Below are 15,225 nucleotides of genomic sequence, written 5' to 3'. Positions count from 1 at the left end.
GAAGCTGTGCATCTCGTTAGGGGGCTTATCCTCACTGAGAGCACCCCAGACCTTGCTGACTAACACTAGTCATCCTGCAGTTTCCTGCATGTCGTCATGCCGCTGCTGTTCGCCCAGGCTCCCTTACAGCTTGGTGGTGGTGTTGTTTGTTTGTTTGTTTGCTTTTGTTCCACAAGCTTATGCCCTTCACACGGTACTGTACAGTGGTAGTGGTCGGTCTTTTATCTCATTTCTGTTGGCAGGAGCATGTTTACACTGTTTCATCATTACATATGATGGTTGCTATCAGCTATCTTGAAAGTGTTCTTTATCAAATTAAACAGGTTATCTGTGGATCTCAGTTTTTATGACTAGAAACATTAAGAGGTTCTGAAAAGCTGCATTTTTATATGTAACGAGAATTCTCAGCCCTGTTAGACCCCAAGCCCAACCCCATTGTAAATTACAGAAAAATCAAAGTAAAATCACAGATGTATAATCCAATTACACTTAGATGTCTTTAAAATATGAAAAAGAAATAGAAGTAATTAATAATAAAATAGGGATTCATTCTGTCATGATCTTGGAACTGTCTTTCTCATGTGCAAAGCTGATTTGGACTGAGGTTCACTCCCTTCAGTGTGGTGATTTGGGAGAAGTCTGAGCAGAGCTCCACACTAGGGGCTGAGGGTGAGTCCTAGGAGAGGGAGGAGGGAGCACACTTGGTGTAGAAGCTGAAAGCCTGCAGGTACTGTCTAGGACCCAGCACATGCCAGTATTGTGTGCTGTTTAGCTTCCAGAGCCTGGACTCATCTCTTTGGTCATCTTTAAGGATGGTCAGTCACAGCCTCACTGGGCAGGTGAGGAAACTGGGTAGAAATTTAAGCCAGCACTCAGACCCTGAACTGTTTGGCTCCTTGGTCATAGAAAGGATGCTTCAAGTCGTCTTGTCTCAAAGGCCATCATTACACTAGGTACGCAGTTTAATTTTATTCAGAGAATTAGGGAAGCTTAGTAGTAGGCTTCAAACTGATTGTCTACAGCTCTCTGTGTATTTGTCTAAACACGTTATGGGATTAAAAACAGGCTTTGCAAGTGGGAAGCATTTCAGACATTGTTAAAGTAAGTGTTACCCATTCGTGCCTTCGTTTACTTTACTTCCTGAAGCTTTTCTGTTACGCTGCTGTTCCTTTCCTTAGTTGGTAATACCATTTTCTAATCAGGGACTTGAACTCATTCTCATGGTCTGATATGCTCATCGTAGGTTGTTTCTGTTGTTGGCGTGTGCTGGGTCCTAGACAGTACCTTTATAATCTTAGATCTGTGGTGGCTTTGTCGAGTAAGCAGCTATAAACTGCGTGCACCGTGGATGTTGTGTGTTGTAGTGCAGTAGTAGTCAGTGCTTATTACCGAATTAACAGCTGTGTGCAGACAGCGTGTCCTACTCTTTACCCTTAGTGCCATCTGCTCCAGACTGTTGAGTTTGTAGATCTATTCATGCTTGCCTAATGCAACATGCTCTAAAGGTAAGATCCAGATTCATGAAATAATGATCATGGCTGACATTTGAGTACTGCTGCCTGTGAGCAGTTTTCATCTGAATGTCATTATAGCTGAAATAATGGAATATTTTATCAGCTTAGATGACACAGTCATTTTAGCAGTCCCACAGAGTAGCCCTAGAATAACTCACGAAGCGATGTGTGTTAAAAATTAATTTTGCAGGTCTTTTGATCTCCTTTTAAAGTGATAAAGCAGAGACTGAGTCCCCTGTAGTACCCCTTACATCTGCAGGCATGGCTGTGTGCAGGAAGCAAAGCACATGGAGATGCTTCCTGCCATAGCAGTTGAGAACAGAAGGAGGGTCGGCACATCATGACTGAGGCATTGTTTCGTCCGGCTTGGGCCCAGAGTTCAGTTCCTCCCTTTGCTAGCTAGTGACCTAGTGTGGACAGCCCGGTGCTTAGTTACTCATCTGGAGTTGGACTGGCTAACAGTACCTATCGTGGGCCTTTTCCAAAAACTGGAATGGGTTTTGGAAAGCACTCGGAAGTACAGCTCTTTGATAACTTGAGAACCATCATCATTGTAGGTTGTTTCTGTTGTTACTAAATTAAAAGACACTTAAAGCTTATTATTAAATAGGGAAGAATACCCTTCTCATCACAAAATACTTGTAGTTAAAGAAATTACAAATAGCTCTATAAGATAATGTCTCACCAGACCACTTTAGTTAATTCAGAGTTCCTCCTAATTAAATTTAATATGCTAACAGAATTAATCTGAGAAATAGAGCTTTTCTTCTTATAATGTGTGACATCATTCAGTGTCTAAAAATAGAACGATAAAATGAATAGTGGTAAAGAGCATATTATAATATACTGTACTCTCGGTCTGCTAAACTCCTTGAAGGGTTTTTAAACCAGGCCTGAAAGATGGCTCATTTGTAAAGGGCTTGCTATGTACCATGAGGATCTGAACTCAGTCTTGAGCACCGTGTAAAAAGCCCAGCCTCAGAGGCTGTGCGTGTCTGTAGTCCCTGCCCTGGGAGGCTAAGACAGAGGATCCTTGGAGCTTTCTAGTAGCTAGCCAGTCTAGCCAGTGAGCTCCAGGTACACCGAGACCCTGTCTACTAAGTACATAAAGCAGTACATGATTGAAGAAGACATGCAACATTGACCTCTAGCCTACACACACACACAAAACACACAAGCCCCCCCCCCCCCCCCCCGTGCGCGCGCACGCCTACGCCTACAGACACAATCCCATAAATAGTATAAGCTACTAAACAAATGCATTTTTAAATGACTGTTCTACTTTGTGTCTGAATACCAAATCCTATGCCTTTGGTAATAAAGAGACACATTCCTTACATTTCTTTTTACTGTTATTTTGTTTTAACACAGGGGCTCTACTTTTATCCCAGGCTGGCCTGGAACTTGCTTTGTAGTCTTAACAGGCTTCCAACTCGGCTTTTCCTGTCTCTGCCTCTGAGAGTGCAGGCATGGGCCACCACACTCCTGAGATCTGCCTCAGTCCCTGACTAGAGGAGTATGCTACCACACTGCTCTTGAAAGCTGCATTTCCTTCATGGACATCACTAGAGGGTTTCTTAGAGATGTCAGCCCACTTTTTTGTGTCACATAAAAAAAATTTTTTTAAATCAGTGTTTAAAAACATTTTTTTTCAGAGATCCAGATTGAAATACTGCAATTAGGAATGTGTGGAATTAGTTAAGGAAATGGAGATGCTAATTGATCTAATTTTGTTATTACACATTGTAAAACATGTATTGAATTATCACCCTGTACTGCATTTAATTAAAATAAATGTCAACTTTGGGTTTTCATAAAATTGTTACAGGTGAGGAAGCAAATCTCTAGTAACAAACTCTCCCCAAGGAATCATTTTTAAAAACAGATGATTTATAAAAATTAGTATCACCATGGATTTCAATTTCTGAAAAGTATCATATACCAGATGTGTATATAACACATGCTACTTATTTTCATTAAGGTTCAGAGGTCCAGAGACATGACATCCTGTGGATAGCCATGGCAGGGACTCACCAGATATGGGCATTCCTCCTAGACTCTGGCACACTGCCAAAGAAAAGGTAAGTGGCTGTGTTCTTGGACAGCTGTCCTTAGAGCCCCCAGCTTCCCTGCCCTGGTCACCATGCTCACAGCACGTGCTGTGCCTGTTAGGGTGCGCTCAGCCACATGGCACGACAGAAGCATGGAGCAGGCTCCTCGCTCTCTCATGTGGACTCACTGGGGAGCACTGGTCTGCTCCCCAGGCTAAGGAAGCAGCTGCTGTCAGGAGCTCTGCCAGCCCTTCTGGCTGAGATGGAGAGGAGGAGGTGGCGAGTCACTAACTGGCTCTCAAAGCAGCTGCTTAGAAGTGACATACGTCACTTGGACTTGTATTTCATCAGCCTTGGTTAAGCCTATGGCTGCAACTAATTTCTAAGAGCCTGGGAGGAGCCATTCTTCTGAGTGCCTGCAGAGAACAGAAATGTCACAGTCCATGTGTCTGCAGTCAGTCCTGCAGGTGGTTGAGTGCTGCATGGCAGAGTGGCTGCCATTCCCCACTCTCATTGTGGAAGCACAGGAGAGTGAGTGAGCCCCTCCCTCTGTCATTGTATGTGTTTGTGTCACCTCAGGGTTTCTGTGTGAAGTTAGGATAGCATTGGCGCACAGGGTAAGCATAGGTCCGTGCACAGTCGGCCATGTGAGGTGGGAACAGTACTTTTCCACAGTGTCTCCTCACTCTCCCTCCTCCCCTGGCCTCAGGCAGGACTGGCTGTGCCCCTCTATCTGCTCCTCTCTGCTCTGTTTCTTCGCTCATGCCTGACTATAATTATTTCTTCTTACTAGAGTACTTCTTAAAGAAAGGAGCCTGGTTCCGTTTTCTTCTAGTGCTGTGTCTGTAGATAGCAATTTAGTAAAAGCCTGGATGTAGAATAAGGAAATGGCTGAAAGTCTGTCCTGTGCCTGCAGAAGGCACTGAGAGGTCTCTGGTTCTGCTGGCTTGCCCATTTGCTTTCTCACACACCCAGGACCACTTGTTCAGGGTGGCACTGCCCACAGTGGGCTGGGCCCTTTCATGTCAATTATCAGTCAAGAAAGTGACTACAAGTTTGTCCACAGGTGAATCTGATGGAGGCATTTTCTCTGTTAAAATTTCCTCTTCTCAGATGACTCCAGTCTGTGTCAAGTTGACAAAAAACTGACTAGGACACAATCACAGACCATAAAGTTTTTATGTAATCATAGAAAGTAGACATAAGCTATCACAATTATCTTTTGTTTATTTGTTTTTAATTTTTATGTAGTGTTTCTCTGTATAGCCCCAACTGTCCTAGAACTCAACTCTGTACTCTAGGCTAGCCTCAAACTCAGATCCACTTGCCTCTACCTCTTGAGTGCTGAGGTTGGGTTATGACAAATTGTGCCTATGAAACAACCGTTCTCAACCTGTGGGTTGTGACTCCTTTCACAGGGCTCACCTAAGCCCATCAGAAAACACAGATATTTACATTATTACCTTAGTAATAAATTATAGTTATAAAATAACAACAAAAATAAGTTTATGGTTGGGAGTGAGTCACCACAACATGACGGTGTTATTAAAGGTGTATTGAAGGGGTCATGGCATTAGGAAGGTTCCCACTGATCTGAAATGTTTGTTAAGTGTACTTTTGCCAGGCACTGTGCTAGACAACAGGGATGAAATTATGATCTCTGTGCTAAAAATAAAATGAAGACATGCCCATCCTCAGAAGAATCAGATCGGCAAACAGTAAAAATAGAGAGTCGGTGTGTCAGCAGAATCTCTGCACTCCTCCGTTCTGAGCTCTTTATTCAGGGATTGGAGGTGTCATGGCGGACTGCTGTAGCAGAGGTCTTCCAAAGGGAGCTGATGCCTCGCCTCGCCTTGAGTCCTTTTAAGAGCTTTGGACATTGCAACGCTGTTGTGGCAGCTTCAGGCTGGGAGTGAGCAGACTGGATGTGTTCTTGGAAGAACCTCCAGCACCAAGAGTGGAGCAGATAGGATTCAGGAGGCCATGGCTGTCATCCAGGCAGAGGCAACCGTGACAGCAGAGCAGTAGCTATAGTTATAAATTAACAACAGTGGGACGTGAGGCATGATTACAGCAACAGCCACAAGCAACAGCTGCTTGTCAGAAGGGGCGTCATATTTCTAGTAGGAAGATGGTTGCTCAGGTTCCATTGGTCTGCATCTTAATTCTGTGGGTGTGTTGCTACAAGAGTGTGGTGCCAGCTCTGAGGTTTACCACCTCCCTCTACCACAGGCCTCCAGTGTCTCTGGCGTCTCCGCGTGCTTAGGCCGCTGGCCATGCAGTGTGGTGCTGCGCATACTTCTCTGGCCAGGAACTTGGTGTGAGCTCCTTGAAAACAGCCCTGTCTTACTTGTCCTGTGTCTTTGCCTTTACTCTGCTCTGTGCCACTCCATCATTGGGAAGGTACCAGGCCCAAGTGTTGGTCACACTCTGTGTGGTGTCCTCTTTCTCACAGTGCCTTGTCTTCCTTATAGTCATTTTGGCACAAATTTAGAAGTCAAAGTGTCTTCTCTGTGCTTCAAGAGGAATTAACGGGTTCTTTCCAGCATCTGGAGACAGATCTCTGCAGTTGCAGCTGCCCTGAGCTTGTTACGGTTGTGTGCCACTGTACCCTTTGCTGCGGTGCTCCGGGTAGATGTTCCTGGTGTCTGTAAAACATGGGTTTGTATAATTGATTATTTAATGCAGTCCTTACGTCATTTTCTTAAAATGTTCATGCTCAGAGACCTGGCTTCCTTCAATCTGCTCTCTGTTTTCTAGAAGACACGCTTTAAATGACCAAAACTAGGTAATCTCTTTATTAATAGTTCTCTTCTCGGACCTGATGTTGTATGAAACTAAGAAGTTAGAGTGAGAATAAAGTCATCTCGTTATTGTCTCATAATCTGATCATTATTGTTGTAACGTCAGGGATTTCTCAGCTGGTATTAGAAGTGGTTTCAGTAGTTAGTCATCCTACTGAAGAGGAGCGAGGCTGCCCTCTGTAGTAGCTCAGTCAGGAACGCCTGGGCAGCCGCAGCGGTGGCAGGCAGTCTATTACTGGTTCTGTGAGTCTGTTTAACTGCAGTCACTATCAAGTTGGTTATTTACGCTCATTTAGTAACTTGTGAACCCAACTATCAACTTGTCTTTCAGTGACTTAAAGAAAGGAACCTGCCTTCGTTTTGCTGGAAGTGGAAATGAAGAGAACCGAAACAACGCCTATCCTCACAAGGCGGGCTTTGCCCAGCCGTCAGGCCTGGCTCTCGCCTCAGAAGAGCCCTGGAGCTGCCTCTTCGTGGCTGACAGTGAGAGCAGCACCGTGAGGACCGTCTCACTGAGAGACGGGGCTGTGAAGCACCTTGTAGGCGGAGAGCGAGACCCCATGGTAAAGAAGCTGCCGTGTGCACATCCCTGAGGGAGCCGTGGAGTTTAGGGGGTTCATTCCTGGCCTGTCCATGATAACATGCAAAGCAGAGAGAACATGGCTATAAAGAAACACAGACACACAAGTGAAGCCCCCCTCTGAGAAAAGGCACCTCACCCGACTACACAGAACCGATCAGGGAAAGGAAGAGGAGCAGTTGCACTGCGTTTGTGGCCGTGGAGCACTCCACTAGCAGACGTGAGCCTGCTGTGAGCGAGACAGCATGGCAGACTGTGCTCATCACGCGCCAGCACTGCCACGAAAAGTCAGAGCTTTCCCTAGCTTTAGAAACACCAGGATCTTAGTTTTCACCTTGCCTCCTAACAAAGCACTGAAAAATTTAATAACTGCTGTTTCTTTCTCTTTAAAAAAAAATAAAAGAATTTATTTGCTTTTGGTGATGTTGATGGAGTAGGCATCAATGCGAAGCTTCAGCATCCACTTGGGGTTGCGTGGGACGAGAAGAGGCAGCTGCTCTACGTGGCAGACTCCTATAATCACAAGGTGAGTCTTGGCTGAAGGTGCACTGCCTTGCTTTGGACCCGTGTGCTTCCGACCAGTGCCACTCTAAATACAGAAAGCAGCTGCAGCCTTGGCACTTCAGCCCTTGGCGCTGCACAGCTTCTTCTGGGTCGTCCTTGCCAGAGTTTTATGATATCTGAGGGCAATGCTAAGCTAATTCCAGGGACTGTGACTTAAATGTATGAATTGTGACCCATCAAAGGTACTCAGGTAACGAAGGGAGGACATAAGGAGACTCGTTAGGGGGAAGTGTGAACCAGCTGTTGAGTCTCATTCTGTTGCTGTAGTAACACTGAGCAAAGCAGCTTAGGAGGGAAGGATCTACTTGTCCTACAGTTCAAGTGGAAGTCCTCCATTGAGGGAGTCGGGCCAGCTTGCTGGCTTGCTCATAGGACCATCTGGCTAGGGATTGGTGCTGCCCATAGTGGCGCAAGCCTCCCCACATAACTAACAAGACAGTCCCTCACAGACATGCCCACTGGCAGTCTGGTCTGGGCAGTTTCTCAGTTAAGACTCTCTTTTCTATTAACTCCAGATTGTGTCAGGTTGAGAGTTAAAAGCCAACTGGGACTCGCAGATGAAGAATTAGTTTGAGCTGTCGCAGTTGTAGTGACAACAAGCAGATAAGTCCGTCGTCAGCACCATCGCCATGTCAGTCTGGCTGTTCCGTTCTTACTGTAGAGTCCTGAGTACTGTGATGAGCAAACATGAACTTAATGTGCTTGAGACATAACCAGCAGGCCTTACATTTAACAAAAGAAAGTCCTTAGTGTGTTCCACAACGAGGAAAACAGCTGTTTTTAGTTCCAGAAACAAACAAACAAAAACCTTTGGGTTTTACAACAAAACACAGTATAACTAAGATTTTATAGTCTGAATAAAATTTCTGATAAAATCTCTCTCCAGTGATGTAAAGGAATTGAATACTGGCATTTTTAGGGAAATCTGGAGCTCGCTTCTGTTTTGAGACTTACTTATTGAGAGTACTAACAGTGGTTGGGAGTCCTGGTTTCACTGGCACTGCCAAAACCAGGAATGACTGCAGGGGGAATTTTGTTCTTTTTTCCTTAGATTAAAGTTGTGGATCCAAAAACAAAAGGCTGTACAACGTTAGCGGGGACTGGAGACGCAAGTGATGGCAGCTCCAGTTTTGCGGAGTCAGCCTTTAATGAGCCTGGGGGCTTGTGTGTCGGTGAGAGAGGCCGGCTGCTATACGTGGCAGACACTAATAATCACCAGATTAAAGTGATGGATTTAGAAGCAAGAACAGTGTCTGTGGTAAGTCATCTTAAAGCACAGCCTGGAGGATGCGGGTTTTAGATGCTGTGCCTTGATGCAGCCCTGTTTTGTCTGTCTGGTGTGTGCTTGGCACATGGAGAAAGACAGTCGGAAGTGGGTACCCCTGTGGTGTTCTGGGATAACTAGACCAGAAGGGCTTGCTTTGAGGATCTCCTGTTAGTCTTAAAATATAAGTTCCATCTGTTTGGAGCATTTGAGGAAAATGCTAGAATTTGAGAGAATTGGATGAACCTTTAATAAAAACAGATACCTTGGGTCTGTTTTTAAATGTGTAGAAGTCATGAGACACACTATTTGTGTGCCGTGTAGACTGGTTGTTTTATTTGGTGATCCTTAGATCGTTGCCTACTATCTTGTTTCCTGTAGTGAATCCAGTACCAAATTGTCTTCAGAAGTCCCCGCTCCCCAAACTCTGAAAATAAGATGGACTGGGGAAAATGGTCAAGTTAAAACAATTTTCAAAGAGAAATTCTGTTGCCCACTGCCTTTTAATGTATCTACGTACCTGGTAGTGGGGGGGAGGAAACGGGGGGGGGGGTGGCTTTTTTTTTCTACATAGTGTTTGCAAGGTAATTATTTTAAAATAAATCCACAGAATAACATCAAAAACTGTCAACTATTGCATAGATTTAACTATTGTCCTTAAATTCATAGAGTTGCTTTAATTTCCTGCTGTTTATAAGCCATGGGACAGTTAGATGAATCCTGCATCCTTGGATGTCTGACTGCCGAGGCAGGCTGCTTGTCTGTACTTGGGGAAATAGTATTTAGACTAAAGGGCAGCTGATTTCACTGATAGAAAACTTCAGATCTAAGGCTCAGCTCCCTCGCTTTTGATCGCTTCAATAACATGTCTTCTGGTCTTCTAGCTCCCTGTCTTCAAGTCTGACAGTGTTGTGGTAGATGGCTCCGTCCCTAGAGAGAAGCAGAAGACCGTGCCCAAAGTGCCGAAGTCTGCGGTGCACATTGGCCTCCCCCCTGTGGCGGTGCGTCCGGGCCAGGCCCTGCAGCTCAAGCTCAAGCTAGAGCTCCCCTCAGGAGCAAAGCTGACAGAGGGCGCTCCCAGCTGCTGGTTCCTGGAAGCTGAAGGTACGAGCACTGCTTGGCTCACTATGTATTTTCTGTATGTCTGGGCAAGGTTTGAGGGAAATGGTGTGAAAGCTGGTGAATCTAGCTCTAAGCACTTTGATTGGTGTCCTTCCGCTCTGAGGCTGTGGCCTGTGAGAGCTCTGGCAGCAGGAATGGGCTCGCCTGCATGTGTACCTCATGCCATCCTCTCCAAAAAGAGCCACTGAAAGTTAAAGCCTCATCTGTGATCCCAGCACTCAGGAGACTGAGCTAGAAGGACTACAAGCTTGAGGCTAGCCTGAGCTACATAGTGATTTCCAGGCCATCTGGGTTACAGAGTGAAAAGCCTGCCAAAAAAAACCCAAAATTAAACAAATAAAAAAATTAAAGGTCTGATGAGAAATAGTGGAGCTTCCTTACTTCCTGTCGTTTTCTGTAACCCTTCCTTCCCGGCCCGTGTGTATCAGTCCTCTCGTGGACAGTGAGGGTCAGAGTCCTGCTTGCTGCTGTCAGTGCTGTTAGACGTGAGAACTGCTCACCACAGTGGGAAGGAAGCACATGGAAAGTGAAGTGCCAGGGTCCAGACTCTGAAAGCAGCACTCGGTGTCTCCGATGAGCTTCCTCTGTCCTTGTCCCCACGCTCTTTCCCACGCTGTCACTCTCCTCCATTTCCTCAGTCCCTCTCCCACACCCTTTCACACACTTCTGTTTTTTGTACATTACCCCAATCCTGGCCTCAGGCCTACTTACCTTCATACATTCTCAGGACAGAAGCTGCTGGTCTGCAACTGTCAGGGCACCGTCCAGACCAAGGTGGACTGCTGGTTAGAGTTTGAACTGGCTCTGAAGACACTCCCTGAGCCTGTGCCAACCCGGGCACCCCAAACCTCTTCCTGGGCTCCAGGAGGTCCTAGAAAGAGCTCAGCTATTCTGCTTGTGTCTATACAGATGAAAGCAGCCCCTTAGTTAAAGGCCATATATTTGATTTCTCTCTCTATAGTTGCAGAACGATATGTTTTTGTAAAATAAGATATTGAGAGCCTTTTTAACATTGCATTCTTAACATCCAGATTGAGTGCTGAGTCATTGCCCTGAAAGTGAGGAGAGGTTAAGGTGAAGGGTCAGATACTTAGATGTTCACTGTCTGCAAAACATTGGTTCTGTTTTTACTATACAGGGCAAATGAACTTTTAGGCAGGAGTCATAGTAATTCAAAGATTCTAAAAGTGTGAGAGTGCTCTTATCTACACTTAGGGGCACAAGGCCTCTCTGTGGGGATAATGGTTTTTTTCTTTTTTTAGAAATAGTTCAAGTGGTTAGAGTTTGTGACTGTTTTAAAGAACCACTTCCTAAGTCATACATGTGACATATGTCTATAGCAAACATATATTGGTGAATAGCAGTTTGTTGTTGTTTTGCCTAGATTTAGAAATCACTGCAGAGTTGTGTGTATATTTGTATCTCCGAAGTTCATTTTGTAGTTCTGAGACCATATCCCTGAGGGTCATTTCCCTTGGTGAGACCTGGTCCACTGTCTCGGGACCTGAGCGTATTTGTTCAGCTGTAGACCTTCCTTTGTGCTGGGCCTGGGACGCTCTAGAGCCACAGTGTGTGCTCAGCTTCATTCAGTCCCTGTCAGAGCAGGAGCTGCGCGCTCAAGCTCACACCACACGCGCGCTGATGCAGAGGCTCTTTCCTTAGAAGGTTCTAGTTTCCGACTTGTTGTTTGTTCAAATATATGTGTGTGTATTATGCATGAGAGCATGTCCACATGTGTGAGCACACATGTGTGTATACATGTACATGCAAATGTTTGAGCATGCATGTGGTTAATGCCATGTGTCTTCTTTGATCTCGTTCCACCTAAACTATGGAGAAATGATGTCTCACTATCCCTGAGCTCACTGCTCCGAATACTTTGACAGTTGTGGGGCTGCTGCCCTGTCCCAACTCCTGTGCTCTGGGATTACAGATGGTGTCACATACACAGCATTTATCTGAGTTCTAGGGATCTGAAAATTCTGTCTCACACTTGTCCATCACCATGCCCCAGCTTCTTGTAATTTTTTTTATAGTCTTAATAATATTCTCTCCCGTTTTCTAGGCAATGAATGGCTTCTTCAAGAACAGATCCCATCTGGAGACATAGAGAGTATTTCCAATCAATCGGCAATTTCCCTGCAGATTCCTACCGAGTGCTTGTCCCTGGAGGCTGTGGTCTCTGTCGTCGTGTTTCTTTATTACTGCAGCGCAGACAGCAGTGCATGTATGATGAAGGGAGTTGTGTTCAGGCAGCCTTTGCAGATAAGCAGTACCCAGCCCGCCTGTGTAGCTCCTGTAGAGCTCACATACGCATTCTAGAAAGCTGGCCAGCAGCCCTCACCACAGGCCCTGTCCATCCCGCCATCCGCCTTTAGGAAAAGCATTCTAGAAACCCATTGCTCAGTTGTAATAACTGACACCACAATAAAGATGTCTCCTTATTAATATGTTAGCTGTAAACAAACGTCTTCATTTCAGCTGTATGCCAGCCAAGTCATTGCATCATCTAACCATGGCCCTGTGAGCTCTGTTGGTACTTGACACGTGGCAACAGGCCACGCTGTATTAGAGAATATTACATTTGGAGTCAAAACTAATCATGCCAGACATTTTCAATAGCCTCTTCTGCCTTTACCAGTGGCAGTTAGCCATTTCATGTGTAAATTCCCAGTAACTTTAGATGGGCCTGAGCTTGCACCTTTGTATCAGGACACCTGCCATCGAGTGTCTAAGGTCTGCTCAAAGCCAGAACACAGAGTATTCATTTGGGAGAAGCTTAGAGAGCATATGAGTACTTACTTATCTCCTATGGCTTTTCTCACTTGAGATTTTTTAAAAAGAGAGTTTTAATCTATTTTATTATAAATTATTTGTTTTAACACTCCATTATTAATGCCTTATAACTTTATATAAAAAAAGAAAAATATATAGAATTTCTAAGGGCATGCAGACCTACCCTTGACTTAATGAGCATATTTCTATCAGGCAATGCCTAGATCCCCAGAGGCATGCTGACTTTTGGAGACTATGCTATGTGGCTGTGTATGTAACTTATTATAATGGTTGAGCTTGATGTAAATGAGGATTATGTTATTTTAGAAATTTACATTTCAGTTTTAAGAGTTGAGTAACAGAATTGTTGGGTTTGAGATTTTTTGTTACTGTTTGGTTCTCATACTTAGAATTTAAATTATGATCATTAATTCTGATAATTTTGAAAAAAATCACATGTAAACCTTCAATTTGCTATTTTTAAAGTATAATATTTAATTTAATTGATGGGTATAGTTACACTACTGTACTTCCGTCTAAAATCTTAGGGCTGACACACACAGTGATTTACTGGCACTGTTTTGCTGTTTGTTTTCTTTAACCCTATAAGAAACAGCACTGAAGGGGTGTTAGAAAAGTTTCGTTCTCCTTGTTACTTTAATTATCATAGATTATCATCAGCACTGTTTAAAAGCCTTGCTTTTCTAAAACTGAGTTAACATATCTTTTACTAAGATTACAAGATTTCAGAAGCATTATTTGAAACTCGCCTATAAATTCAATAAATATCTGTCAACACTGCCTCCTTCCTTCTACAGAAGGACTAGATTTGAGATGTAATCATTTAAGCAGAGTCTCCTATGTTTTGGTTGATTTTTGAAGTAGATTTTCTTAGGTAACATTTGCTTGTTTTATTGTTCAGTTAGCTTAAAAAAAATCTGAAGTAAAAACATAATGACTTTAAGTAACTTGCAAAAGCCATTTCTCAGGAGCAGTGTGAAGGTAAAAGGGAAGGGATCTTGTTTGCTTCTAGAACCAACCAAAGCAGAGGTTCTGCAACTATAGTCTGTAGCTGACAGTCTGTGGTGAGGGCACCTTAGAGTATTCCAGCCATGTTTGATTTGTTGTATCCCTCATTTCCAGTTAGATAGGATGAGAATATTTTGGTTCAGTCATTTCCTGTTTGAGGACATAAATAGTTTCACTCTCTAAAACAGGGTATATACAGTTTAACTGTATGTTAATGGTGTGGAAGTTATTTTTCCCTCTGCCTGGGTCGGGTCTTCCTTGAGTCTTCAGTGGGTGACTGTTACGAGGATGCACGGTGGCTGCACACCCCGCCCTGCCTCCACAGCGAGCAGAGCACACGTGTTCCTAGAGTCCGGAGTGACACAAACGCTGCAGAGTTTGGTTTTACCGCTTCTGTGTTCTCTGAGAGCTTTTTAGTTGTTCTGTGACCTGTCTGCCTTGGGGCTCATACCACTAAGATAAGTTATGTTTTGGGGCCTTTTTTTTTTTCAGTATTGGAAATTGGGGGGGGGGGATGAAAATGCATAACTATAGTTTTTCCACATATACAGAATTGACTTTTTATCTATGTATTGAAGTCTTCAGCTTAGCTGTTGCCTTTGGCATGTTTAAGACCGATCTCCAAAGGTTTGAGTTGTTAACTCATTTAAAAGATTTTCTTTGGCATGTGCAGAAGCCCTGGGGTCAATCCTCAGGGGAAAATAATTAAACCATGGAAAGCTAAGCTTTGTAGTGAGCTGTGACATACGCCACGTGCAGGGATCGTGCCACTGAAGCTCTAAATGAGCAAGCTCATGCTGTCTCACTGAGTTCTACCTCTGTGTTCTCAGTGGTGAGTACTTTAGAGAGTAATGTACTCTCAGAGACAGTAGGCAGTGTGAGTTAGAAGCACTGACTAATAACTTTCCTAAAGCCACTTCTTTAGCAAAGATGGGTCTGCCTTAGAGTCCTTTCATTTGCCAGTGTCCTTTAAGGTTGGAGTTGTTGAGGACAGGGATAACTATGGTGTTTTATTGTTTAGCACGGTGTAGTGGCAGGAATACAGGCTCTGGCTGAGTCTTGCCCTGTAGAGCAGGGCTGCTGTACCAAGCCTGGGCTTGCTGCCAGGCTTCAGTGAAATGCTCACACGGCATTTAGCACAGAGTAATTTATGGACTGCTACTTATCAGTTTAGTTACTAATAATGACAACAATTTATGGCCACAGACGTGGGCTTGACTTTTTTTACAACTCCAGTTTCTAAAGCAAAATGTTTCTCCATCATTTGACATTGACGTGTTAGTAGTCCTGGTAGAATCTGGACTCAAGAAGAAAAAGAACACTTTATGGTAGAATGTATTACCATTTTATAAACAATATTGTTTATACAGAAGTACCTCTCTATTGTATTGAAGTATTTAAAAAGTCCTTCTGGAACTTTAATGAATAAGTGTTTTTTTTCATAGAGAATCCAGACATAGCTGGAGACACACCACACTCTTAACAACTTGTACAAGAATTTTCAGATTATAACCTGCATACA

At 44.0% G+C, this 15,225-nt stretch overlaps 1 protein-coding gene across 1 annotated transcript in view; it reads left to right on the top strand.

Moving 5' to 3' along the window:
- The window catches only part of NHLRC2 (NHL repeat containing 2), a 47,679-nt gene extending 33,530 nt beyond the window's left edge, over positions 1-14,149 (top strand). The window contains exons 6-11 of the mRNA XM_080913291.1: positions 3,496-3,595; positions 6,701-6,932; positions 7,353-7,475; positions 8,565-8,771; positions 9,662-9,881; positions 11,965-14,149. Coding sequence (XP_080769417.1) covers positions 3,496-3,595; positions 6,701-6,932; positions 7,353-7,475; positions 8,565-8,771; positions 9,662-9,881; positions 11,965-12,221 — 1,139 coding nt within the window. The 3' untranslated portion in view covers positions 12,222-14,149. The remainder of the gene's footprint in view (positions 1-3,495; positions 3,596-6,700; positions 6,933-7,352; positions 7,476-8,564; positions 8,772-9,661; positions 9,882-11,964) is intronic.
- The last annotated feature ends 1,076 nt before the right edge of the window (positions 14,150-15,225 follow it).

Source organism: Micromys minutus (assembly GCF_963924665.1).
Source record: "Micromys minutus genome assembly, chromosome: 2".
Taxonomy (NCBI): Eukaryota; Metazoa; Chordata; class Mammalia; order Rodentia; family Muridae; genus Micromys; species Micromys minutus.
This window is presented reverse-complemented; position numbering and strand designations above follow the sequence as displayed.